Consider the following 26,698-nt stretch of genomic DNA (forward strand, 5'->3'; position numbering starts at 1 on the left):
GCTCTCACAGCCCAGTCTCTGTGCAATTTTCTCCTGGTCCTGGGGCCCTGCAGGGTGGAGTGCACAGTCTGAGGGGGGCCCCTCCTTCCCCGCTACTGTCCCTGCCAGCCTTGTGGCTTCCCCCAACCAGCCTCCCTTCGGGGGCTCAGGCTGCCCCCTGCTGGAGACACAGAGGAAGGCAGGACGTGCATCTCAAAGCTCCTGGGGTGGGAGGAGGGTGCAGGGAAGGAGGGGCCTCCGTTTGGGCTGGTGGGGGGGGGCCTAGGAGTGTTCACATGTGCTCCCCATTCCCCCCCGGGCAGACAGGACCCAGGCCTGGGGACAGGAAGTGCTCCCAGCAATGAAGAGGGGACCCAGAACTGTGCCTGCCCCAGGGCAGAGGCAGGAGCAGAGAAGGGCAGGGCCCCAGGTGGGCGGGAAGGAGGGGGGAGCACTGAGAGGGAGGCTTCCTCCCTCCCTTGGAGTCCCTGCCCCCACATGAATTTCCACTGTGTCAGACTATTTTAAAGAATCGGTGTGTTCATTCTGTCCCTCCTGAAAATGACTAAAGGAACAAGGAGAGTCGAATGTGTCCCCACTGAGGGGCCTCAGAGCTGTGTGAAGCTCATGTGCTGAGAAGGGTCAGGAGGGAGCCAAGGGCACCAGCACTTGGGGCTCCCTGAATGTTCCCAGAGCCCCAGGGAGAGGGGACGCCTTGGGAGCCACACGGCCGCTGGCCTGGGAGCCCAAGGCCCAGACGTCCAGGCCCAGGGCAAGGCAGGAGCTGCAGGGCCCACGTGGCCTCCCCAGTCCTCCTGGCCCAGGGATGAGGGGACACCAAGGCCAGGCAGGACTTCACCCCAGCAGCCAGGGCTGGGCCAGGACACCGGGCCACGCAGAGGGAGACCACACAGAGACGACATGGGTTTTTAATTCTTTTTATTGAAGAAAAGAAAAGGAGAGAAAAAATAGATTCCCCCCTGCTTCTTCCTGGAGGGGGCTCAGTCCTGCCCCTGGGGGCCGTGAGGGTCGGAGGGCTGTGCTCTCCACCTGGGTCTAGGAGGGGCCCAGGGCCCTGGAAGGTGTAGGGGGCTGGCTGCTTCCCAAGGGATGGGGGTGTTTAAAAAACGGTGCCAGGCCGGCCGGGCCAAGCAGGCTGGTCCTCCGCAGCAGGAGCTCAGGTGGGCACCCTGGACGCTGGCCGCACTGGGCCTGTCCATGGTCCACAGCCGTCTGCCCATCTGCCCGCCGGGCCTCGGCCCGAGGAGGGCAGAGTCTGAGGCACCTTCAGCCTCTGGTGCCCTGTGCCCGCTGGCCGGGCTGCCTCCTGTCCTGCATCTGGCTCTGGTCCCAGCACCGCGGGCCCTGTGCCTGGCCGCCGTCTGAGCGCCCTGAGGCCGGGGCGCGGGCCTGGCCCGCCGCCCGCGAGCGTGTCTGTGCCCGTCTGTGGCAGGAGCGGGCGGAGCAGCATCCCTCCTCCATGGCCCAGTGCGTGGCCGCCGCCCACCCGCTCAGACCTCGGTCTGGAGGTCGATGATGTCCTGGCCCACCAGCGGGATCGTGGCGCCCGACCTCTCCCACTCCACGCTGCGAAGCTCCAGCGGCGACGGCTGCAGCGGCTCCAGCTCCTTCTTCACCCACGTGGGCGTCCCGTGGGCTTTCCGGAGGCTCTCCCAAGGCCTCTTGTTGGGCGTCTGCTGCTTTTCTGGCTGCTGGGTGGCCCAGTAGTGCAGGAGGGTGGGGCCCGGAGGGAGAGCCATGAGCCCGAGGAGCGGGGGGAGGAGGCAGACACGCATCAGTGAGGAAGGGACGGGAGGTGGGGGACAGACAGGGGACAGGATGAGGCTTTCAGGACAAGAGCCCAGAACACAGCTGGGCAGCGGCAGGCGCAGATCCTCTCCCCAGCCTTGGCAGAGGTTGCGAACCCCATGGTCGGGTCAGGCTATGGGGGCCCTGCGCTGGATTGGCTCCACCCTAATCCAGACCCCTGGCCCCAGGAGCAGGCTCGTGACCGCTCAGCTCCCAGCATGGCCATGGCCTCCAGAGTCTGGCATGGCAGGGTCAGGCCGGCCCTCAGGGACAGGCAAATGAATGAATGAATGAGTGGATGAAGTGGGCAAAGCCAGGGCAGAAGGGAGACGAGGCTTGACCTAAGGGCTCTCCCCACCCCGCCCCTCCCTGCCCTTCAGACCTTGCTGTCCGGGCCCAGCACCTCCTTGTCCTTCTCCGCTGCGTGCTGCAGCTTCCGGTTCAGGTCCTGGAACATGTCTTGGTGCCGCTTCCGGGTGTGCATGATCTTCTGCAGGCAGGGTCTGGACAGTGAGTCCTGGGCCAGGAGCCCACCCTGCCCGCCCCGCCCGTCCCGCCCGTCCCCTGGCTCCCGGGGAGCTGCCTGGCCGTGTGGGAGCTCAGAGCACATCTGGCCCTAAGTGTCTGGGGGAGGGGGACACCAGGACTCACCTCAAAGTCCAGTTCTGCATACCGAGACTTCCGCCGCTGCAGGGAGAAGGGGTTCGTGAACATTCGCCAAGGGTCCCTAAAATCTCCTGACAAGTCCACGCCTCTCCCTGCCTGACACTGAGGGCATCAGGGACTCGCTCATCTCATCCCTGCCTTCAGGGACCAGGCCAGACCCGGGGGACATGCCTGGGGACGCACGGAGGCAGCTCCTCCAGCGATGCGCTGGGTGCCAGCGAGCAGCCCCAGGGCGGGGCTGGGGTGTTCAGCTCCCCTGCTCACGACTCACTCCCCAGGATCAAGGAGACCTGAACTTGGGGCCACATGGCTGGGTTCCCCGACAGAGAATTCAGGGCCACATGGCTGGGTCCCCCGACAGAACTCAGGGACACATGCCTGGGTCTCCCCGACAGAGAACTCGGGGCCACATGGCTGGGTCCCCCGACAGAGAACTCGGGGCCACATGGCTGGGTCCCCCGACAGAACTCAGGGACACATGCCTGGGTCTCCCCGACAGAGAACTCGGGGCCACATGGCTGGGTCCCCCGACAGAAAATTCAGGGACACATGGCTGGGTCCCCTGACAGAACTCAGGGACACATGCCTGGGTCTCCCCGACAGAGAACTCGGGGACACATGGCTGGGTCCCCTGACAGAGAACTTGGGGACACATGGCTGGGTCCCCCAACAGAGAACTCAGGGACACAGGGCAGCATCACCAGAGGCCAGGAGCCAGGTGGTGGGGACAGGCTCCCCCAAAAACCACATGCTGCGGGCCGACTGAGGCCAGGTCCGCTGCAGGCTCCAGGCTGACCTAGGCAGGTACGTGCTGCCAGGCTGCCCCACGGGCTGGACTAATGACTGTGCAAGGTGCAGGTCCTGCTTCATGGGTACAGACTGTGGATCCCTGAGCCCCTTTGAAACGGGGTGAGACCACGCTGCCAAGCCTAGGGTGGGGACCACATGGCAGACATACTTAGCACACCCAGCAGGGCCAGGGGTGGGGGGTGCAGCTGGGAGGCAGAGCCAGCATGCCTGGGTCCCAACACAGTCCGCCCCGCTGACGGCGTGGGGGTCCCACCCAGCAGGGGTGACCCAGCTGCTGCCATCGTTGGCTGGGGTGCAGCCCACCCCTGGCCCCCTCACCTCCAGGGAGCTCACAGACAAGGTGGCGACATTCTCGTTCTTGGTGCTGGGCCCCGTGCTGGGTCCCGGATGGGCCGCAGGCTCCCCGGGCTCCCCCAGGCTGGGGGGTGCTGGCTCCAGACTGGGCGGTGGGGGCAGGGGTTGCTGGGGAGGTGGGGGAGGTGGGGGGGGGGGGCGGTGGGGGCTGGGCAGGGGGCGCCTCAGGGGGCCCGCCACTGGGGGCCTGGCGGGAGGGCGGGCTGCGGGCAGGGAGGCTGGCCTCGGGTGCCGTGCTGAGGTGGATGAGGCGGGTCTGTGGCATCTGGTCAATGTGGATGCTGTACTTGGGCTCCTCCTTGGGCTTGGGCCGCAGCGTGGCCGTGGCCGTGGGTAAGATCACGTAGCTCGTGTCCAGAGCCTTCTCCTGGGCCCGGCTCAGCTCTGAGTCCAGCTTCTTGAAGATGTCCCCGTCACCGACGAAGGAGGACTTGGGCGCCTTGTCCCTCTTGAGGGTCAGTGAGTGGTTGGGGAAGTCGGGCAGGGGCCCGCCGGGATAACGGGGTGAGCCGTGCAGGTGCAGCTTGGACACGTTGGCCGGCAGGCTGTTGAAATTGGTAGGCGGCCCCTTGGCATGGGCCAGCTTCAGCTTCTCCTCCTCGGGCAGAGACGGCCGCTTCAGTGTGCCCGTGATGGTGGCTGTACGGCAGGCCGCGATGTCCTTGTTCAGCACTGCAGGGGCCGCGGGGGAGACAGCGGGGACAGGTGTGGGGGTGAGGACAGCGTAGGACGGTCCCCAGCAGGAAAGCGGCCCAGTCTGCCCTGTGAGGCCGCCACCTCCTGGGAGACCCCGGCCAGGTCCTGCTGGGTCCCGATCTGAGGGCCGACTGCAGGTACCACCCTACCCAGGCCTGGTGCTGCACCCCCTAGGGTTCCTGTGTCCTCAGATGAGGCTGCCACACAGGGTGTCCCTCTCTGCCAGCCCCAAGACGACAAATGGCTGCCACCCACACACTGCCCTCCCCAGCGCTGAGAAGAGCACGCGAGGGCGGCCTCAACTCCCGGAAGCACAGGGACACAGGCAGAATGGCCTGTTCTTGTGGCAGAGCCCAGCCGAACCCCAGTGCTCCCAACGCCCATGGCCCTGGGCCTGGTGTGGTTGGGGGACAGTGTGGGGGAGCCCAGTGGTACTGAGTGCAGCCGTGAGGCCCTGGCCCTCTGTCACAGCCCTTCCTGCACTGCTGCCCCTGGGGCCTGCAAGCCTCCCCACTCTGCCCTGAGGGCCTCCCAGTCCCTGGAGAAAAGTCCCCATACCCAGACACCTCTCGATTCTGTCTCTGGTCAGCTGCAAGGACCCCAGCTGCCCTGACCTCTGAGTGGGGCTCCAGTTTGCCCCCGACCTCCTGTCAATGAATCCAGCCCCTCCTGGTTGGCAGAGAGCCCCAGGCTGACCCTCACCCAGCCACCTGCCCCTGCCAGAGGGGTGTCCACCCTCCACATCCCTCCTTTCTCCAAGCCCCAGTCTCCAAAGATCCAGACCCTGGGACCCTTCCTGGGAAGCCTGGCCCGGCCCGTGTCCTGCCCTGTGCAGGCTGCCAGACGGTTACCCACACACCAAGCCAGCCCTGGATCCAGCCTGTGTTCAGCAGCTACTCCCTTCAGCCACCTTGCTAGGCACACAGGCCCCAGGGTCACCTGCCAGGGGGCACTCACTCTCCCAAACACAGGCTTCCCTCTCCCCCTCAGAGCTCGGCAGGCTGTGCTCCTGGCCCCGTCCTCTCCTCCACCCTCTGGACAGCAACACCCTGCGCCCATCTTCAGCCCCGCCCCCACCATCCCCACCCGAGAGCAACCCGTCATCCTCCCCGTCAACCCACAGGCCCCACCCGGACGGCCGCAGCACTCTCAGGACACACGTCCCCAAGGCCGCCCCACCCCGCACAGACCCTGGGGCTCCCGACCTCCCCCACACCTCACGCTTTGCTTCCCACAAGGCAGAATGAGCGCCTGGCATGTGAGGGATCTGGATGCCTCCCTCGCATCTGCCCAGCTCAGGGCAGAATAAAAGCCAAGCTCCCCCCAGGCCCAGGCCCCTCGCTGGTGCCCCGCCCACCCTCCTCCTTTGAGGAAGCTCCCAGACACTCAGCACCAGTTGCTCATGGCGCATCCACTAGCTGCATGCGATCCAGAAGGCACCGCATACAGCGCACGAATGAGAGGGAATCAGGGGCCCAGAGAGGCCCCCACACACCAAAGCCACCTGAGGCTCCAAGTCCCGGGGCCACCCCGTGGAGAGGCTGTGGGACTGGATCACAGGAGACCCCAAGGGGGCAGAAAGTGCTTTTTGTCCAGCTCCCATTCAGCCCAGCCCTGATGTCACCTCCGCCAGGAAGCCCTCCTGGGGCCCAACTGGTACCAGCACACACTCCCCACCTGGGGCTGTCCCAGCTCCTCTGCCAGGGCTGTTTTTAGAGAACGTGCTCCTCAAATATCTAAATGACCAGAGGGTGCATGGTCCATTGGCCTCTCCACAGCCTAGAAAGCCACCGCCTGTCACTGCCTCAGGACCTGGTTCACAGAACAGTGGTGGGGGCAGAAACAGATCCTCCCCAGTCTGATGCTTGGGGATGGGCGGCAGAGCTTCCTTTATTGGGCAGTCATTCCCTTTTTGCACTTGGTTCCAGGAAGCTCAGCACCCGCCGAGGGCTCCATGGTGGGTCCTTCTCCCCGCCTTCCTCTTGCTCCCCATTGTCGCCCTAGCCCGAAAGCCCCACTCACTTCTCCCCCTGCTGGGACTGGTAATGAGGAAATGAAGGTGGCACAGAACACAGGTGCTAGAGGGGGGCAGGCAGGAGGTGGGTGGGGGGAGGGGTACTGGGGTGGGGCTGTGCTCCAAGCTGGAGGCACAACAGAGGAAGAGGAGATGCCAGGTGGGCAGGGGAGGCAGCCAGGGGCTACACGGGCACCTACCCAGTAGGAATGCCAGGGCGGTGTTCTGGAAGCTTCTGATCATGCCCCGTGGACCCTCCTTCGGCCTTGGGGCGTGGGTGGGGGTGGGAGGCAAGGTGGCCAAGGTCGCTGCCTCGGCTGGGCCCCCAGGGCAGGTCCCCTGGGTCCGGGTGGGCCTGATGGTGTGGCTGGGTGTGGGTGGGGGCGGCAGGGGTGGACAGGGATGAGTGATGTGGGTGATGCACAGGTGGAGGCATGGACTGGGGCCGTGCAGGGGGTCGGGCTGGCACTGTCCTCTCACCTGTCGGGCGCTCACCTGATCTACAGGCCAGATCCACGTCCTTCTCGAAGTCGGTCTGTAGGACAGAGATGGCAGGGCAGGGTGAGCGCCTCTGGGAGCGGGGCTGTGTGCACGCGTGCACAGATCACTCAGGAGGGCCACGGTGCTTCGGCTGCCCCAAGGAACCCCCATCCACGTTCACAGCCCAGTGCCCACGTGGGCGACCGCGCCTCCCTATGCGCTTGCCCGTGTGGGGGGCGTTTGCGTCTCTGGATGGATGCATGTGTGAGTGTGAGCGCGCATGCGTGCTTATAGATATGTCTGTGTATCAAAGTGGTGAATTTGTGTCCCCCTGTTTACGTGTGGATTTATGTGTTTGTAAACGTGAGACAATGCGTCTGAGTGTTTGGTGCATGTACGTGTGTGTATATCTCTGTATGTGGCTCTGTGTGTTTCTGAGGTTGTGTGCGTGCACGCACGTACGTGTGTGTGAGCCTGTCTGTATAGCACACGTGTGCTCTCTGCAAGGCATCTGGGGAGCTGAGGACCTCCCGCCTCCTCTGGTCTTGTCTCTCCCCCTAGGCCTGGGCCTGTGGCACCAGGTCCCTTGGTCCCCCACATCCCTCCAAGGGGGTCCTACCCACGGGCTGGGGAGAGGTGGTGGAGGGGGGTTAAACATGCAATTCAGGGCCAAGGCCAGCACCCACCACCTCAGGCAGCCACAGCAGGCTGACAGTCAGCTGGGGAGGCAGCAGTGGGCGGCCCAGGCCCACCCTCAGGGAGCTCAGGGCCTGCCCAGGCCTGGGGCTGTCCTTCTCCAGGGACCCTGGGGCTCCAGGGGACAGGCCTGCCCTTCACCGAAAACCTGGAGGTTTCTTCCCTGCAAATGCAGGGGTTGGGTTGGCTGGAGACAACAAAATCTTCCCCCTGGGATCAGAGGTCAGGCCAGGAGAAACACGGGGGGGGGCGGGAAGCTGTGTCCCAAAGTGACAAGCTAGCCACTGGCGGACACCTGCGCCCTGGCCGATGGAGATACTGTGGCATGGAGCCGTGAGGGGCCTGCCTGGACGTCACCTGAGAGCCGAGGTGGCCGTCTCACCAAAGGACCTCACCCTCACCCGGGGCTGGACATGCCATCTGTCTGTGAGCTTCACGACCACCATGAGATGGCCAGGCACCCCGGGACCCTGGGAGCACCTCCCGCATGCCAGCCGTGCAGAGTTCACCTGGGGTGTGGCCTAAGCCCAAACAGGTGGCCCGAAAGGACAAGAGTCAGGGAGGACTCCCTGGAGGAGGGACCCACGGGAGCGTGCAGGGTGGGCAACCCCTGGGGTGGAAACTTGGAGGACTCCCTGGAGGAGGGGACCCACGGGAGTGTGCAGGGTGGGCAACCCCTAGGGCGAAAGCTTGTATGAAGGACACAGGGGCAGGAGCAAGACCAGCACAGCTGCGGGTTCTGCTTAGCACCAGGCCAGGGCGTGGATGTTGTTCTGAGGCCTGGAGGGTGGAGAAGGGGGCCCGGCTCCACCCCGTGTGCCAGCTCCCGGGTGCTGAGGCAGGAGGTCTAGTGACGGGTGTGGGTGGGAGCAGACTTGGTGACTAAGAGCCCACCACGGTCCTGGCTGGGCCCCGGGGGCACAGGGCTGCAGGAAGAAGATGCTGAGGTCAAGGTGTGAAGAGTTGAGGCTCCATGGGGGGCTGCTGGGGGCCCTTATGTAGGAGCCGCCACTCGGGCCGCCCTCCCAGGGCCTGTGCGTGTCCTGGGAATGCTGTGCTGTAGAGGGCGGGCCCCAGGCGCGGGCAGGAGCAGGGGTGCAGAACACAGGGCTGAGGACACCAGGACGGGCAGGCCGAGGGCAGAGAGCCCATAGAGGGTGAAGGCAGGATGCCCAGGGGCCACCAGGGAGGGCCACCACCCCTGCAGGGGCTGAGGCCTGGGCAGCACCCAGGGAGCACCAGGGAGGCAGCAGGTGAGAATACGCAGGGTAGGGGCAGGGGATGGGCGGGCTAGGCTGGACTCCTAGGTGGCAGCTGAGCAGGACACTCCTGGGTGGGGATGGAGGGTGATGAGGGTGGGCCTGGGAGGCGTGAGGATGGGGACCTTGAGATGAGGGCTGGGATGCTCAGAGGGCGGTGTCCAGCCAGACAGGCACCGCTGCCAGCGGGGGTGAGCGTGGGGTGGACGCAGCCTCCGCTGAGACCTCCAAACTCAGCTCAGCCCTTCCCAGCTGGAAACCCCGGACCAGGGGTTCCACTTGGCGAGCCTCAGTTTCCCCAGCTGCACACTGGGTTCAGAGCTCCTCTCAGCAGGGCTGCTGGGGCCTAGGGGAGCTTGGGGCACGGTGAGGGCCTGGAGGCACCCGGCGGGGGTACAAGGTGGGTGGGGCAGCCTGAGTCCCCGGGCCCTGAGTCCTACCATGAGCTGTGCGTGGCCGTTCTGGAAGGAGCCTCCCGAGTCCCCGTTGCCCTCCTCCTGCCGGTCAACCACACGGCATTTCACAGCGTCCTGGACCTGGGGAGGGAGAGCCGCGCACCTCAGTGGTAGCTACGCCCCTACCCTGCGCCAGCTCCAGATCAGGTGAGCAGCATCTCCGGGGTGGGGGATGGGGGGGCGGGCGTCTGGGGGAAGGGCAGGGCCCCCAGCGGGAGGCCTCCTCACAGGGCCACCTCTGGTCTGCAGGGTCATGACCCACTGGGTGGAGAAGGGGAAACGAGACCCCAGGAAGGGAAGAGCCTACCCCTCCCCTGAGATTCTCTCTACCGAGCTCCCAGCCGCAGAGAGCTGCTGCAGGCCCTCGGGCCAGGGTCCGCCTGAGAGAACCTGCAATGACCTGCGGCGGGCCGAAGATGTCCCTGGGCCCGGCCTGCATCTCCAGCAGCCTTAGCGTCGTTGCCGCCTCTGAGCCAGTGGAAAGCCTGGCCCTCAGTGCCCTGGGAGTGTCCGCTGGGGGCGTGGGGTGCTGTGCCAGGGACCGTGAGCCTGGCCCTTCCCCAAAGCCACCCCACTGGGAACGGCACACTCTGTCAAGGGGGATTTCACCCTTCGCGGCCACCCACTCTTCGGGGGGACAGTGGTGATGACGGCAGCAGGCTCTGTAGGAGGGGCTACAGAGGAAGACCTACCCAGCGGCCAGCACAGAGCTTATGGACAGGGAGCTCCCAAGGAGGTAAAGACATCATCTAGGAATGTCAACTGTCCCTCCCCTGGGGCCAGCAGCCACCTCCTGCTGGCTGCTCTGGGCAGCACACTGACACTCCGTCCGGTGGTAACAGTGTATAAAGGAATCCTTGGGGGTGGGGGGGCATGAAAACACAGAGGGCTTCCTGGAGGAGGCATCCAAATAGAAGTTGGCAGAAGCAGAAAGAGGGCAAGCTGGGGCTCCTGGTTTCCAGGCACCCACCTACCTACCCACTCAACCACGGACCTGTGGCCCCGTTCCCTCACCCAGTGCTCTGCTTCATGCTGCTGGGGGGCTGAGGACACCCAGCCCACCCCTCTCATCAGGCAGATGGGGACCGAGGCCCAGAGTGGGCGAGAGAATTGTCCATGGCTTCACAGCTGGTCAGAGGCAGGGCCAGGCCTGGAAGCCAGGGTCTCGCTGGCCTCTGATCCCTGGACACCAGCTAAGGACTCCAGGCCGCCATGGCAGGTGTGCCTTCCTGCCATCCTCTCCCTCACGGACTTGCCCTGCAAATGCCTACTGGGCACCTACCGTGTGCCCGGTCCCACAGGTAAGTAGGGAAGTGTTCTTTGTGGGCGAGCAGAGGAGCTGGGGCTCCCCAAGTCCCTCCAGTACCCTCTCCGGGAATGCCCGAGCCAGCCTTAGCCCAGGAGGCCCCGGCTTCATTGGTAGACAAGGGACTGACTTGCCCATCTGCAGGAGTGTCCCAGGCCACAGGGCCGGCTGGGCTGCCTGGCATGGCCTCCACCTGGTCCAGCCTCCTCAGCGCGTCCTCAGCAGCCCTGGCCACCACCCCTGAGGCTGAGGACCAGGGTAGGGCTCGAGGCCCCTTGCTACCAGGCCCAGGCGGAAGCCGTCTCTGGGCAGGACCTTGAAGGCCCTGCAGCATGCAACCCACACGCAGGGGCTGGGAGCTCACTGGGGGCTTCAGGGAAGTCTGGCCCTGGTGTCCTCTGTCCCCAGCCACCATGGGAGCATGCCGGGTCCCCTCCTCTGACCCCATGTGACAACCATGAGGCTTCTTGCACATCTGAGACCCCCAGCGCCAGCTCTCTGCTCCAGGTGGCCCCGGGCTCTGCCTGCCTGGAGCTCCTCCTTTCCACTGTCTACCTTGCAGCTCCCATCACCGGTCAGTTGGTCCTTGGGGATTTGCCTAGTTGCTTGAGAAATCTCTCCAATTTCCATCTTTTCTATTTTGTGAAACATTTTGCCTCCATTTTCCTTCTACTGAGTTTTGAGCTGCTCTCTGTTTTTAATTTCCACAAGTCTCTTCTTGTTCCTTTTTCATAGGCTACTGTTCTTGTTTCACAGAAGCCAGGTGCTGAGGGCCAGGAGTGTGGCCTCAGAGAACTGCCTGGCCTCAAATCCCAGCCATGGTGACAAGCTCCCGTGATGAGCTCCCTGGAGCTGTCCTGTCTGTGGAACGGAGCAGATGGCACCTGCTTTAGGAGGTGTTGTGAGATTCACTAACATGAGTTCATTGCTGGGGCCAGGGCCTGGCCCATGTGTTGCTCACCAGGGTGAGCAACTTCTCCCAGGTGAGGATAAGGAGGGGTCAGTGAGGTTTCTCCTTCCTGGGCTGCCTCTGTCCCCACGCTGTTTTCCTGCTTGTCTGGGTGGGTTGCAGCTCTAACAGGAGCTCTGCTGTCCTCATGAGGAGCCGCTGGGATATAAGTGTGGAGCACTGTCCAGCTGGTGGCTGGCTGGTATGAGAGCCGTTTCACTGCTGGACATCAGAACTCTGGTTCTTCCTCCTGTCTTTCCTCGAAATCAGATTGCCTCGAGAGGGGTGTTCACACCTCCCCGCAGAGGTTTGGGTCTGGGAGGCCAGAGCTGACACGTGACCCAGGCTCAGCGTGTCCACTTCCCCACTTGTTTCCAGGTGGCACCCCCATCTTCAGCTGTGCCGGCTGCCCCAGGCCAGAGCCCCTCTGTTCACTCTGCCCAGAGAGTGAGGCCCAGGCCGGGGAGGTCAAGCAGGGCAGCCCTGCCCTTCCAGGCTGGGATGGAAATTGCCACCTAAGGCCTGGAAAACCAGGGCACCCACGCCTGACGTTCCTGTGGCTGCCAGAGATCCTGGGGAGGCGGCGGGTCCCACTCCTGCCACCCTCTGTCTGGCTCCCTACAGCTGGCCGAGGCCTGAGCTGCCTCCAGTCAGCTGGGGCCGCACTTCTCATCCTGCTTCTCCACCTGCCAGCTCCCCTGCTGTCGGCTTCTCCCGAATTCTTCATCCTTGGGAACCTGTGTACTTTTCAATAGTCCCTCTGTGGTCTCTCCAGGGGGACCCAGGAAGAGGGAGGTGGCCACCCCGCTCCTGGGCCTTCCGCCCTTCTGGTGCTGATCTGGAAGCTGGTGTCCTCGTCCACTGAGGTCGACATGCAGCTTTCCCACACTCCAGCCTCCGCAAGAGCATCCCGATTGTGGCCACCAGGTGGTAGCTGGGATGTAGTTTGGTGAAAACCTTCTAGTGACACCTTCTGGAAAGATCCAGAAAACGCCAGAAGCAGGAGTCTCTATTGCCCTGGAAGCTGTCTACTTCTGCTGCTGGCTTCCTTGCTCCTGTAGGCCCCTTGAGGATGGGGCCCCTTGAGGATGGGGGCCCCATGTCCTCCACACCCCTAAGCCAGGTGCAGGGCATCCTTGGGAAGGTGCTGCACTGCCTGGGCCGCTCCCAGGGACAGTAGCGGGGACACACTCACCTGCAGACCCCGCTCTGTGGACCACTGAGGCCTGCAGATGCATCAGGGCCACGGACGCTGCGCCTACCCACAATCTCCCTGCCAAAGTCCTCGGGGAAGGAGGAGGCCACCCGGCAGCCCCAGGACCCTACAGGAACCCGGCCCGAGAGAGGCTGTCCCACCCACCTCTCTACGGAGGATACAGTGCACCATGACGATGACAAAGCCCTCCAGCGAGTCGAAGACGGCGAAGAGGATCTGGAAGAGGGCGGAGCGGCGGTCGGTGACGGCGAGCACGGCCGACATCCAGGTCAGCGCCAGCAGCGGCAGCACCACGCAGGAGCTCCACAGGGAGGCCCTGGGGATGGAGGGCGTCAGCGCTGCCGCCCCAGCCCCTGCCCCCAGGGACACCCTGCCCTGAACCCTGCATCTCCAGGCCTTGGTGGGGACCCGGCCCTAAGGCCCCGTCTCTGTCTCTGGGGGCCTGGGTCAAGCAGTACATCTTCTCTGGGGTGAGTCTCCCTAGGGGTCCTCCACCGCCCAGGCTGCGTCTGCACCCTCTCTCCTCCCTAGGGCTCCCCCAATCCTGTCCCACGCTCTGCCCCTTCCCTCTGGAGCCCATCCCCCAGGCTGGGGAGGAGCCCACCATCAACACTGAGGTCCCAGCACCCCCTCTAAGCCCGAGGTCTCTGAGGGGACCCAGGGACTCAGGAGGGAGGTCCTGGGAAGCTGGGCAAAGGGGAAGGGCTCTTTGGGGAAGATCCAGGTTCCTGACAGTCTAGGAGGTGACAGGGGAGGGGAGACAGGCTGGAGGGAGATGGGCTGTCTGGTGTGGGGGGGCCAAGTAGGATCCCCTGGTCCAGGACCCTCAGACAGCCCACAGGCCCCAGGCGAGGGGTCCAGGCCCTGAAAGGCACAGTAAGATGGCCATGGTGGGGAGGGAGGGTGGAGCCCAGAACTCAGAGACCTGGAGGGAGGGAGAAGCTTGGAGGGAATGAGATAGAGGACGGACGGACGGACAAAGCCAGCAGGGGAGGAGCAGAGGAGAGACAGAGACAGGCGACAACAGACAGACGGGCAGGCGCCTCCTCCTCTTTGCGGGCCAGCTCCGCCCATGCCTCCTGAGCCCCAGCGGCCACCTGCCTGTAGACCTGTCCTGCTGCCTCTGCCCCTCAGTGCCACCCCCTCTCCCAGGGAGTCCTCCAGGAGCCCCACAGCAGCCCTCGCCCCTGCCCCTGCAGCCCAGCCTCGCTGGGAGCAGTGAAGACCTGGGCCCCTCCCCACATCCACCCACTGGGTTCTGTGGTGGCCTCTGAGCCTGTGCTCTCCTCCTCACAGTGGGGACACCAAGCTGCTTCCCAGGGCTGTGGGACACCGACAGAGGCCAGCAGGACCCCGGCCGTGGCAAGTGCTCAGGAGGTGGCCCTGTGCCTGCCCGGAGGGGGCCCCACAGCCTGCAGGACTGTCATCGCCACCAGGAATAGGTGCTGGTGCCAGCTTCCCTCCTTCCCTCCTCCCCTCCTCCTGCACAGGATTGCCCTGCAGGCAGGGGGAGCTGGGGCAGGAGGACTGAATAGGGAGTAGGGGATCCATTCTGGGCCAGAATGCCAGGCAGGAGCTGGCACATGAGGGCTGGCAGGAGAGATGCTGGAATGACCTGAAGTCTGCCAAGACAAGGGCCCCCAAAACCGCATGCTCTGCTCCTCAGCCCTCTCCAGCGTAGCTTGGCCACCAGTGCTGCTCCCACCCCTAGTGCCGGACATCCGTGTAGGGCCCAGCCCCCAAGGGAAATGTGTCCCCATCTCTTGGGACCTCCCAGCAGGCCCAGCCCCCCATGCCACCTCCTGGACTCTCTTCCTCCCCTCCTCCGCCCAGCCCTCTACCCCAGGCCTGGGCCTGCTTTTCTTCAGTGATGCTGTCTGGTGGTGATCTGTCTGGCCCCAGCCTCAGGTGTTACCACAAACCCATGGCTAGGACACGTGCAGGCCCAGAGCCCGGAGCAGCACCAGGACAGAGGGCCTGGTCTTGCACAGCCAGTGCCTCCCAGGTCTCAGGGTACGGTGGCCCTGGCCACACAGCTGCCCCTCCTGCTCTTGGGCATAGGATGGGCTCTAACAGCCTCATGGGACTCCCTCTTCCCTGCACAGCTTTGGAGTCTGCTAGAGGCCCCCAACCTCCTTCGCCCTTCCTCTGGCCCTGGAGAGCCTACCCCTGCTCCCCCCGCACTCCCTGCCTGGGAACTTAGGCGGCCAGAGAGGCCTCCCTTGCCCATGATGGTGCCACTCCTTCCAGGCTGCAGCAGCAGACAGGGCCCCGGCTGTCACTCACTGCTGTGTCCCTGCACCTGGCACAGAGCCTGTGATGAGGAGGCCCTCCATCCATATTCACAGAGCCAAGGAATGACTCACTGACACAGAGTAGGACCCCTCGGCTGGGGCCTTGGTTTTCCCATGGCTATAAGCTGGAGAATCTCTCTTCTCCCTTCCAAAGCTGGTATTCTTTGAGCCAGGACCCTGGACTCCTCACCCAAGTTCTGAGAGGGGGTGCAGGGCCTTGCTCCCCATGGAGACTTCTTTGCCTGCTGCCGGTCACCCCCGCTGCTGCCCAACAGGGGGCTGGGTCTCCAGGCCTGACATTTACAGCCTGATCTGCTGCCGTTGGCAGGCGGCCTGGGGCCCCGTAAATTACTCCCACACCGCAGCTCGGCCTCTGTAGCTTGGAAACATTTCTGCGGAGCGCGGTGGGAAGGAAGCAGAAAGGCCCGGGAGCCGCTGAAAGGGGAGGCCAGGAGTGCCCAGCTGCACCGCACCTGCTCCCGTCTGGAGCGGCAGGTGCCCGGGGTGTGGGGAGAGGCTCTGAGTAACTTTAAAGGGAACATCTGTGTGGCCTCCGCTTCTCTCTGATGGAATGAGACAGGGCCGATCTCACAGCCTCCGCCCCATCCCTGGTGTTGAGACAAAGCAAGTGCAAACTAGCCCCAAAGAACCGGAACTTCCCAGGGCCTGGCAGGCCAGTGTGGACGCCACCCCAACTCCGAGCTTACTCCTCCCACCCAGGCTAGCCTCACCCCGACTCGCATCTGCACAGCACCAGGGCCCAGAGCTCTTTCTCCCATGGCTCCTAAAACCCTGGGCCCCTAGTGCCTGGCTCAGGGAGCAAAGCAGGAGGGTACAGGGGTATGCGCCTGGGGGTGCGGCCATGAAGGCTCACCTTGGGTTGAGGGAGGCAGGGCATGGACAAGATGACCCCTCAGGCTGGAAAGCCCAGACACTCTAGGCCAACTGGCCCCACCCACCTGAGCCCAAACCGCCCTCCCTACACACAGCCCCTAAGGCTGCCCAAGCCAGCAGAGCAGCCACTGACTCTGAGCACTTCCTTCCCTGTTCCCTTGGCCCTGGTTGCTTCTTGCTCTCAGGCACACATGTGCGCGCACACACACACACGCATTCACACACTCACCTATAAACACACTCCCACATACACAATACTCACATGCAGACCCACATGCACACACTTGCACACACAGACACACGCCCGATTACACACACATATACACACACGCCCACACAAAATACCAGGTTGCACTCACACACCATGCACACCCACACTTACACACACTGGGTTGCACTCACACACAGATGCACGCTCACAGGTACACACACAGATGCACGCTCACACATATGCATAGATGCACGCTCACACACACATAGATGCTCATACGTAGGCACACCAGTTGCGCTCACACAGATGCACGCTCACACATACACACACTGGGCCGCACTCACACACATAGATGCATGCTCACAGGTACACACACAGATGCACGCTCACACGTACGCACACATAAATGCACGCTCACACATATGCACACATAGATGCACGCTCACATGTACGCACACCGGGTTGCACTCACACAGATGATGCTTGCACACATCCAGGCACATTCTCACACCTGTACACACACTTGCACACTTGTGGCCCCAGAGGTGGCAGCAGCAGAGAACTCCACACTCAGTACACCTGAGGGCGTGCCCAAGGGGGTACTGGGGCAGTAGGCTACAAGCGAAATTAAAAGCCTGGAACGAAAGTAAGTGCTCTCACATGGGCGTGCGCACACACACCTGGTCATGCTCTCCCACACGAACGCACACCCATGTACATTCACATATGCACTCATACACACACACACACGTGGTGACACTCTTGCATAGGCGTGCACACACCCACTGGCATGCATGCACACTCACATGCGTGCACACACACCTGGCCATGCTCTCACATGCGTGCTCACGTGCACTCACAGGGAGGGAGGCTTCCCATTAGGCAAGCCAGGGCCAGTCTCCTCGCCCCACCACAGAGCTGTGGGGCTGTCAGGCGCGGACCCCTGCCCAAGCATCAGCCATCCTGGGCTCCATGCCAGCAGCACCAGGGGTGGGGGTGGGGGTTCAACTCCAGAACCAACAAACCGCAGCTTGCGGCCTGGCACACACTCGGGCCCTGGAAGGACAGCACTGACCGCTCCTTCCCAACCGCAGCCCGGCCCACAGCTGCACTCCACTCGTGCCCAGGCCCGGCCCCACGCCCTGCACCCGCGGTGCATTGTGCTGCCAGGCCTAGAGCAGGCCTATGGGCAGGACGGAAGGAGGAACTGGGGGCAGTGGGTCGGGGACAGGAGTGGCCTAGAAACCCAGAGTGGATGGCAGAAAAGGAAGAAATGAAAGATAAACATAAAACAAACAAAAGGTGACTCAGAGAGCGCAGAGCCCCAAGGGTGGGCCTAGGAGGGAGGTGGCAGCAGAGGCACTAACATGGCGTTACTGGTGGCGTCGGAGGTGGCATCGGCGGCAGAGAGGACTCCACACTCGGCACACTTGAGGGTGCACCCGAGGGGGTGCGGGGGCGGCTGACTGCAAGTGAAATTAAAAGGCTGAAACAAAAGCAAGCGCTCTGCTCTCGGAACCCAGGCGGGAGGGGCGGGGCCAAAGTGCAAAACCAGTCACTCAGGAGTCTAGCCTGGGCTCCGACAGGGATGGTCCTGGGGGCTCTCGGCCACTTCACGAACTCAGGCCTTGGGCGTGGGCGCTGTGGTGGGCAGGGCTGTGAGCTGCACGTGGCAGGCGTGGGGGGAGGCAGCATGGCGCTCCCGTGCTCAACTGAGGGTAGACCCTGACTCCGTCTGCACAAAGTGGCAAAATTTCCAAAACGAGGCCACTGCACCTTCCGCTCCCCTTCCCGTGTGTCTGAGAGGGAGCTGACCTGGGCAGGGACCTTGTGCAGGTCCTCCTGGCATGTGTATGCCCACGTGTGTGCGCCCATGTGTGGGCGTGCGTGCACACATAGACCAGTGTACTGGGCACCCCTCCACCCCAACCTCCATCCCTGTCTACGCTACACGGCCACGCAGGCGAGTCTGGGTGTGCTCCCGGGATGTGTGCACCTCACGCAGCTGGCCCGTGGCACACACAGGGCAAGGTGGGCAGAGTACGGGCCGCCTGGGCTTGGCTCTAGTGTGTGCCCACCTGGGCTGGAAGCTCAGCTCCACCAGTCACCCTCCCTAAACCTCCATTTACTCAGCTGTAAGATGGGAACATAACCACAGAATCTGCCACCATGGTTATTCTAAGCAGCAAACAAAACATCCACACTGGGTGAGCACCCGAGATCACTGCTGCTTTTACGACCAGGTAACGGCAGGCAGTCTGCCATGCTCAGACCCCGGATGTGCAGCCCTGGGGACCTCTTCTGAGTGTGACTGCTGTCTCGGGAGCAGTGTGGGACAGGGTGTTACGGGGGCAGCTGGGGCAAAGCCTTAGAGGAATCTGTTCCAGCCTCCATTTCCCAGGCCAGGAGACAAAGCACCAGGACTCCCACCCCGAGTGACAGACCCCAGGGCCACTCCACATACTCAGCATCAGAGGCCAGCTCGGCTGGTTCCTAACCAGGACCAGAACCCACAGGCACCCAAGAGAAAGGCTTCCTGAAGCTTCTGTTCACTGGGGACAGGAGGAGCCAAGAAGAAACAGAGACAAGAACAGAGAGAGAGACAGAGAGAGACCGAGCATCCAAGCAAGACTGGCACGGAGGGGAGGGGCCCACACAGACACCAGCCAGGGCTGGAAGATACAGAGAAGCAGGCAGAGGTGAGGGGCGGGGGGCCGGGGGGGCGGGAGGACAAAGAGGGGCTCGTCCACCCTAGTCAGCTCCCCACACCCCACAGCTTCCCCCCTGTGCCCAGGACCTTGTCCCTGTCCCTGAAAGGTGGGCGCAGCCACACATCCCAAGCGCCTCCACTCTGCTCCTGGGCCCTGTCAGCTGCTGTGCTGAGAGCACTCCCTGGGCTTGGGTTCCCCGGAGGGAGGAGCATCAGCTCCACCTGTCTCCTGCACCGTCCTCCTCATGATGCAGATCCCACAAGGACAGGGAGTCTCTGCATGGACAGGTGACATCCTTCCCCGGCCATGGAGCAAACCTTGTGGGAGGGGAGTGGGAGGCCAGGGACCCGCAGCACCCAGCACTGGGGGTGCCCTGCTGCCACCCTGTGAGCCGGGCAGAGGTGGGGTGTCCCTGCACAATCAGTTTCACCGCTTCGGAGGACTTTACGGGGTCCACCCTGCCCAGGTCAGATGGAGCAACCGTGGCACAGTGAGAGGGGCTGGCTCAGCCTAAGGGGCCTTTGTACTCAGTGCCTCCGTTTCCCCACCCGCTCCAGGGTCCCTGGACATGCAGTCTCGGACTGGGCATGGAGCATCCTCCATCCCCCGGGACCCGGGGCTGGGTGGGCAAGGAGCCGCGTGGCCCTGGTCCTACCCTGCCCGCTCCTTCAGCTTCTTGTCCGTGATGCCGTCTTTGGACACGAGCTTGTTGAACACCAGGATCCCAATGACCATGTTCACCTGCCGGGTAGAGAGGGATGGGAGTGTGGGGGTGGGGGCCGCCGTAGGCTCAGGGCCGACACTGGTTGGACTGACGATGGCTATGCTGACCATGACCCCCTACCACACTCAGGGTCACCTCCCGTGCCTCCATCACAGGAACCCCAGTGCCTGACGTGATGTCAGGTGACCTCCAGCCCAGCTGCCAACCATGCAGGGCCCTCTCTGTGTGTCACCCGCACCGTCAGCACCTCTGCTGTGCTCCTTGCATCCCTTCCACCAGGGAGTTCCGCACCCACAGGGTCCAGAGGCCCTTGCCAGCCTGCAGCTGAAACCTGCCTAAGAGACACCAATCCTGGCTCTCCCTGGGGCCACACGCCTCCTGGCTCTCTGCTCTGGGCAGGCCACCTCCTCTCTCTAGACTTCCTTCCTGATCTCCCTTTTCTATTCATCAAACTAACTGCCCACCCCGTAAGGGCCCCGGCTGGGCGCCTGCACCCAGGGAGGCTCTTCTTGGGCTCCAATATGAGTCTCCCATGCCTGTCACTGTCCAGGCTACCACTCAAGACAAGAGCTGTTCCCGGAGCACCCCGGGGAAGCCACTGGCCCTGAGCATCTGGGGGTCTCCTCCTGTCTCCCGGCCTCCTCTGCTAAGGGGAAGGAGGAGTCTCAGGCCATATTCTCTGCTCCCCAACTGCCAGAGGCTCCCTGAGGCCCTCCTCCTGCATCCCCACTCTGCAGAAAGATGCTGCCAGGACCCCGAGGGGCAAGGCCTGACTTCCTCAGGCCCAGGTTCCAGAAGCTGGAGGCTGGGAGACCCCAGGACTCCATGGACCCCTGAACTAGGCATTTCACGTCCAGAAGACCAGGGTGGTAGACTGTGCAGCCCTCCAGCTCAGGGCTCACGACCACACACCCGGCCTGCTTTCCACAATGGATGCAGTTCCCAGACACCCACATCACAGCCTTGGCCAGCCTGATGGGCGGTGGCCTCTTTCCTGGGCAGCCTAGTTTTCTGATGTGGCTGGAGCAGAGAAGAGAGGATGGGCACCAGTGACGGGCCACTGCCTGCAGTAGGCTCTGTCTGGCCTGCACCACATGGTCCCAAGGACAGGAGGGGCTGCAGGGGCTCAGGTCCCACAGCCGCCTGAGTTAGACTGCCTTCCTGACACATCCTGAGGAGGGGTGTACGGGGGTAGGGCTCCTGTCTCTGTCCCCTTTCGCACAACCTCCATCCCCAGGTGCCTGGGGCACTGCCCAGATGGCACTGACGCCAGCTCTAGAGGTCCTGACAGGTACCCCACTCCTCCCCTGCCTCCTGGCTGGAGGAAGGAATAAAGAAGGTGGGATTCCACAGCCAGGACTGTGAGGAGGGGTCTGGGGCTGCCCAGGGATGGCGCCCCACTGCCTCTCCAACCCCCACTAGGCTCCCCAACTGCCCCTACAGGGCTAGCACCCCCTCACCCCCCATGCATGTTTCTCTGCTGGGCCCAGCCTGTGCCTGAGTCCCCACTAGAAGGGGGTGTGGCCCTGCAGAGACACCACTCATGATGGCAGGAATTACTGGACAAGGATGGCCTCTCCTGGGGGAGAGGGGAGGGGAGGTGATGCTGGGTGTGAACCCTGGTGCTCTGCCAGAGTAGAGGGACGGGGACTGGCTAAGCAGGCTCAGAGCTGGACCCAGTAAAGGCCAGTGACCCCAGGCAGGTCCCCCAGTCTGCTGCAGCTCATCTGTGACCCCGGGACAGTGACCCTGCATGCCACCTGCCACAGTCTTGCCTTCCTCCACACAAAGGTGGGAGAAGAGTGGGAAGGAAAGTCCAAGGACCCACACAGGGAAGGTCCTCACTGGGGCCCCCAAAGGGGCAAGCAGCCCTGGTCACCAGCCTCACATCTGGCGCTCTGGGGCCAGACACCCACAACCCAGGTCTAGCCTGCAGCTCCCCGCTGCTCGCATCACCTGTCCGTCCCCAGCTTCCTCCCATGCCACTCACCACACCCGCGGGGATCTCCTGGCAGGTACAGCTGGCGCCCAATAATCAGGCAAGCTGAGACTCACAGGTGTGAAGGGTCACTGCCCTGGCCCAGCCCCTACACCGCACGCTGAGGGCAGGTCAGAGCGGGGCTGTGGGCACCCCCACCCCCTGGTGATGAGGGCCGTCCTGAAGGGACAGCAGGTGCACAGCCTAGGGCAGGAGAGAGCACCGAGGCCCAGGAGGCAGGTGGGGGGCCCGGGCAGGGTTGCAGGGAGTGGGGTCCAGGCAGGTCAGTACCAGCACAACGGCAGCAGCCGGTCCCACGAAGGCATAGAGCAGTCCTCCCTCCAGGGAGAGCCAGCAGCTGGGGAGGAGACAGGCCATCAGCACCGCCCACGTGCAGAGGGGCGTGCAGAGGGGCACTACCGGCCTCTCAGTAGGGGAGGTGAGCTGGGAAGTGGCAGAAGAAAACTAGCACTTATTAAGCGCCTTCTGCGTGCAGGGCAGGTCACACCCGCTCTTTAGACTTAGAATCCTCAGGACTCCTAGGCAGTCATCGTCACTCCCATTTTACAGATGGGGATAGTACCAGAGTGGGGGACCCATCTGCTTAGAGCCACACAGCAGGGGCACCAGGCTGGCAGGGCAAAGGTCACCTGACTGCCCCTCCTTCCCCATGCCTGGACCCTTCCCGGCTCTTCTCTTGGGGTCTCTGGCAGACCTTCCTTCCTGACGTGATACTCGAATGCCAGGGCTAGGTCCCTAGCCCACAAGGCTCAGGCCCCGTGGCCTCAACACCTGGTCCTATGCTCACACATCTGGTCTGCATCCTCCCCACCACCCACCCAGTCAGTAGCCCCACATTCCCCAGATCTCTGGACACCACCTGTGGTGCCCATGGAAATCTGAAACCCAATAAGGACTGTTCCCTCTGCCCTGAGCAGCCTACCCCATGTCGTCTGTCAAACAAACTCCTCTTCATCCTTCAGAACCCCACTTCAATGTCCCCATCCCCTCCTGATCCATCCCTGGCTCCGGCAGGCCAGGTGTTTGCTTCTCTCATCTCTGGAGACAGTGTTTGGATTTCCCTCTCAGCACTCACCCCCTGGGCCCTCAGCTATGTCCACTCCCTATGGACACTCAGGGCAGGGCTCCAGGGGGTGCCACATCCTGTTCCCAGGGGCTCCAGAGTGAGCCAGGCCTGCTCCAGTCCTCCCACTCAGCCAGCATCGGTCACTTCCTCCTGCCTCTCGCTTCCCACTGCTCCCCTCCCTGCAGCCAGGCCCTCCCTCCAAGCCTCGGTTCCCCTCCCCCACCCCAGTTCTTCTGCCCATCCTGAGCCCCAGACCCTCTCTCCCCACCTTGGGAACCACACTGCTTTTGGGATGACAGCAAGCTTCCTGGCTTGCCATTTAAGGCCCCAAGGACCTGGTTGAGCTGACCCTTCAGGGTCTTAGCGATGTCATCTGTGAAATAAGCCTCCGGCCCCTGCCCTGCCTGCCACAGGCCTGCTGTAGGGGTGTGCCCACTGTGCCCAGAGCGCTTGTGGCTCAAATAGCCCTCCCTCTCATCAGCACCATGCAGAGGTGGCCTCCCCACCGAGCAGATGGGGAAACTGAGGCTCAGAGTGGCTAATGGACCAACTGACCAAGGGGGGCCCTGCAAGCCTGGTTTCTTTCAGTGCCACTGCCCACTGCTTGCTGCCAGGGTGAAGCTGGCTGACCAACAGGGAGGGGCTGCCCAGGGGGCTCAGCCTCCAGCCCCTGGGGCTCCACCCTCCCTGAGCCTCTGTGAGATGGTCAGGGTCACACAGGGGGAGGGCATGGCCAGCCCTCACCCTCCAGGGCAGCAGAAGGCTCTGGGGGCCATGCGGCCATCCACCACACCCCCAATGCCCCGACTCACTAGTTCATGGTGCTGTACCCTTTGGCCTTGGTGAATCCCACGGAAATGGCCACCACCAGTGCAGGGAGCCCTGAAGGAGCAGAGAAAGGGCGTTGGCCCCACCCAAGTCCCCAGCCAACCTCCACCTCCTCCCAGCCCTGCCTTGGAGGGCAGGGGCCAGGCTTTTGAAGCCCCCAACAGAGGATGGGGCTGAGCAAGAGATGGGGCAGGAGATGAACAAGGCAAGGGCCTGGGGAGCTGGGCGCGGGGCGGTCCCATGAGCAGAGAACGCACAGGGTGCCCGGCACAGCTGACTCGAAGAGAAATCAGGAATCATCTTTTTGTATATGTAAGTCCCAAACAGTGCACCGGACATACTCGTGCTAGAAATGTTTCTGTTATCTAGACATGAAAGGGAACTGGGTGTCCTGTGCTTTACCTGGTGACTCCATGGAGGAAGGAGGGCCCAGAGGGAGAAGAGGGAGAAGCCCACCCAAGCAGCAACTGAGTCCCCAGGGGTCCACAGGGCATGGGGAGAGGAGGGGCTGCCAGGGCAGAACAAGCAGTCGGGGCCAGGAGGAAGAACATCTGCCCAGGAGGGTCGGGGAGGCCGCGGCTCACCCCAGCCCAGGCAGAGGAAGCGCTTGCGGATGAGGCGGTTCCGGAGGTGGCCCGTCACGGCCATGTAGGACTGCCAGGCCTCGGTGAGCACCCAGCAGAAGGAGGACAGGAAGAAGAAGTGCAGGAAGGCGGCCACCAGCGTGCACACCACCTGCGTGGGGCCGAGGGCAGGACAGGCTGGGCAGGTGCTCCCCGGCCCCATGCCTGCCCCCACTGAGTGCCTGTCTGCAGCTGGAGGCCCAGCACCCAGCACCCTCGCTGGGACCCGACCAGGTCCCCAGGCAGAAGGCAATCCAGAGATCACCTGGTCCCTGCCCTGAGATGGGTTGTTGACCGTCTAAGCCCCCTTGGGACAAACAGACCCTCCCTCTCCGTCTTCCTCAGCACCATTCATAGCCACACCAAATGCTAAGCAGGGGCCTTTTAAAGTCCAGGTGCCTGCCCATGCATTCAGGAGGTAGTAAGCCCAAGGCCCAGGGAGGGCATGTCACACCCCGAGGACACACAGCAAGTGGCAGGCAACCTCACCCACGCCGCGGCCCTGAGCTTCTGCCACAGCACACGGCAGGCCCTGGGCCCAGGCCTTCTCCGTCTCCCTGCGGGCCTCTTGCTTTATTTTCTCTCCTACACTGTCAGTGTGGCCCCTTGAGGAAGCAGAGGCCCCCAGCCAAAGGCTGTGCCTGCCACATTTAGTGGGATGGGGCGTGGAGACCACAGGGTAGGAACCAGGGATGGCAGGTCTGGGGAGGGCAGGCAGGGGCCCACCATGAGCTGCCAGCTTCAAGGCTGGCGAGGGTGGGGGTGAGAGGGTGGACCATGGGAGCCTCTGTCACCATAGTGCCACTCTTCTTGGGTGCCACTCCCCAGCCCTGAGGCAGCTTGAGCTGAGGCCGAGTCCACTGCCCACAGCAGGCTGGGCAGGGCTGAAGCAGGCTCATCCTAAAGGGCAAGTCCAACAGAAACACTGGGATACAAGCTGCCCTTCCAGCCGGCTGACCAGCCCCTGACAGGCTCCAGCAGCCACAGCAGAGGGCGGGAACTCCCTGTAGCTGGGGCAGCCTCCTCCTGCCCCATACCCGCCTGCCTGAGTTTCCCAGGAATCCCACGGCCCAGGCCCCTCCTGGGGTTCATCCTCACCGCCCGAGGATGCTGGGAGGTGCATGACGGGACACAAGGCTGCCTACCTTGTTTCGGGTCTGGGTCTGCCCGATGAGGATGAGGGCATTGGAGGAGATGATGGACAGGCAGAAGTTGATGAGGATGACAGAACGCTCCGAGCGGATGTACCTGTGGAGAGTGTGGGGTCCCAAGGTCAGCACCCAACAGAACCCCATCTGCACAGGAGCTGTGGTCCTGTGGCACCAAGACCAGGGCCCCACCCCATTTCCTGCAGGCATTGTCAACAACAGCACCACCACCATCACCATCATCATCACCATTATACCATCACCACCATCACTACACAATTACCATCATCACCAACACAACCATCACCATAATCACCACTATCACCACCATCACAATCAGTACCACCATCACCACCATCACCACCATCACCATAATCACCATCATCACACAATCACTACCACCATCACCACCACATCACCACCACCATCACCGCCGTCACCATCACACCACCACCATTATCATACAATTATTATCACCATCACCATTATCAACACAAGCATCACCACCATCACCATCACAATCGTTACCACTATCACCATTACCAACACAACCACCACCATCAGCACCACTATCACCATCACAATCACTACCACCATCACCATCACATCACCACCACCACCATCACCACACCATCACCATAATCACCAGCACCACCAACACCATCACCACCACCACCATCACCATCACAACCATCACCATCACCTCAACCACCACAATCACTACCACCACCACCACACCATCACCACCACACCATCACCACCATCACCATCACAACTACCACTGCCACCATCACCATCACCATCACAACTACCACTACCACCATCACCATCACTGCCATCACTATCACCACCATCACCATAATCACCAGGACCAGCACCACCACCATCATCACAACCACCACCACCACCATCACAACCATTACCACCACATCACCACCATCACCATCACAACCACCACTAGCACCATCACCATCATCAGAATCACTACCACCACCACCCCCACCCCCCATCACAACCACCACTACCACCATCACAATCACTACCACCACCGCCACCACCACCACACCATCACCACCACAACCAGCAACTACCACCATCACCATCACTCCCATCACCACCACCATCACTACCACCATCACCATCACAACCATCACCATCACAACCATCACCACCATCACCATCACTACAACCACCACCACACCATCACCACCATCACAACCAGCAATTACCACCATCACCATCATCACCACTACCATCACTATCACCACCACCATCACAACCACCACCACCACCACAATCACCAGCACCAGCACCACCAACACCATGACAACCATCACTATCACCATCACTACTATCATCATCACAACCAGCATTACCACCATCACGATCATCACCACCACCATCACTACCATCACTATCACTACCACCATCACAACCACTACTACCACTATCACCACCACCAGCACCACAATCACCAGCACCAGCACCACCAACACCATGACAACCATCAC

General features: G+C 62.7%; 1 protein-coding gene across 1 annotated transcript in view; it reads right to left on the reverse strand.

The window, feature by feature from the left end:
* Positions 1 to 901: 901 nt before the first annotated feature.
* LOC105488412 (adhesion G protein-coupled receptor B1) overlaps positions 902 to 26,698 on the reverse strand; it is an 81,452-nt gene continuing 55,655 nt past the window's right edge. The window contains 13 exon segments of the mRNA XM_071067705.1: positions 902 to 1,688; positions 2,171 to 2,278; positions 2,440 to 2,475; positions 3,583 to 3,756; positions 3,758 to 4,290; positions 6,824 to 6,863; positions 9,204 to 9,299; positions 12,834 to 13,005; positions 19,455 to 19,540; positions 21,793 to 21,859; positions 23,401 to 23,470; positions 24,001 to 24,151; positions 25,185 to 25,287. Coding sequence (XP_070923806.1) covers positions 1,491 to 1,688; positions 2,171 to 2,278; positions 2,440 to 2,475; positions 3,583 to 3,756; positions 3,758 to 4,290; positions 6,824 to 6,863; positions 9,204 to 9,299; positions 12,834 to 13,005; positions 19,455 to 19,540; positions 21,793 to 21,859; positions 23,401 to 23,470; positions 24,001 to 24,151; positions 25,185 to 25,287 — 1,834 coding nt within the window. The 3' untranslated portion in view covers positions 902 to 1,490.

This window comes from Macaca nemestrina, chromosome 8, assembly GCF_043159975.1.
Source record: "Macaca nemestrina isolate mMacNem1 chromosome 8, mMacNem.hap1, whole genome shotgun sequence".
In the NCBI taxonomy this organism is placed as follows: domain Eukaryota; kingdom Metazoa; phylum Chordata; class Mammalia; order Primates; family Cercopithecidae; genus Macaca; species Macaca nemestrina.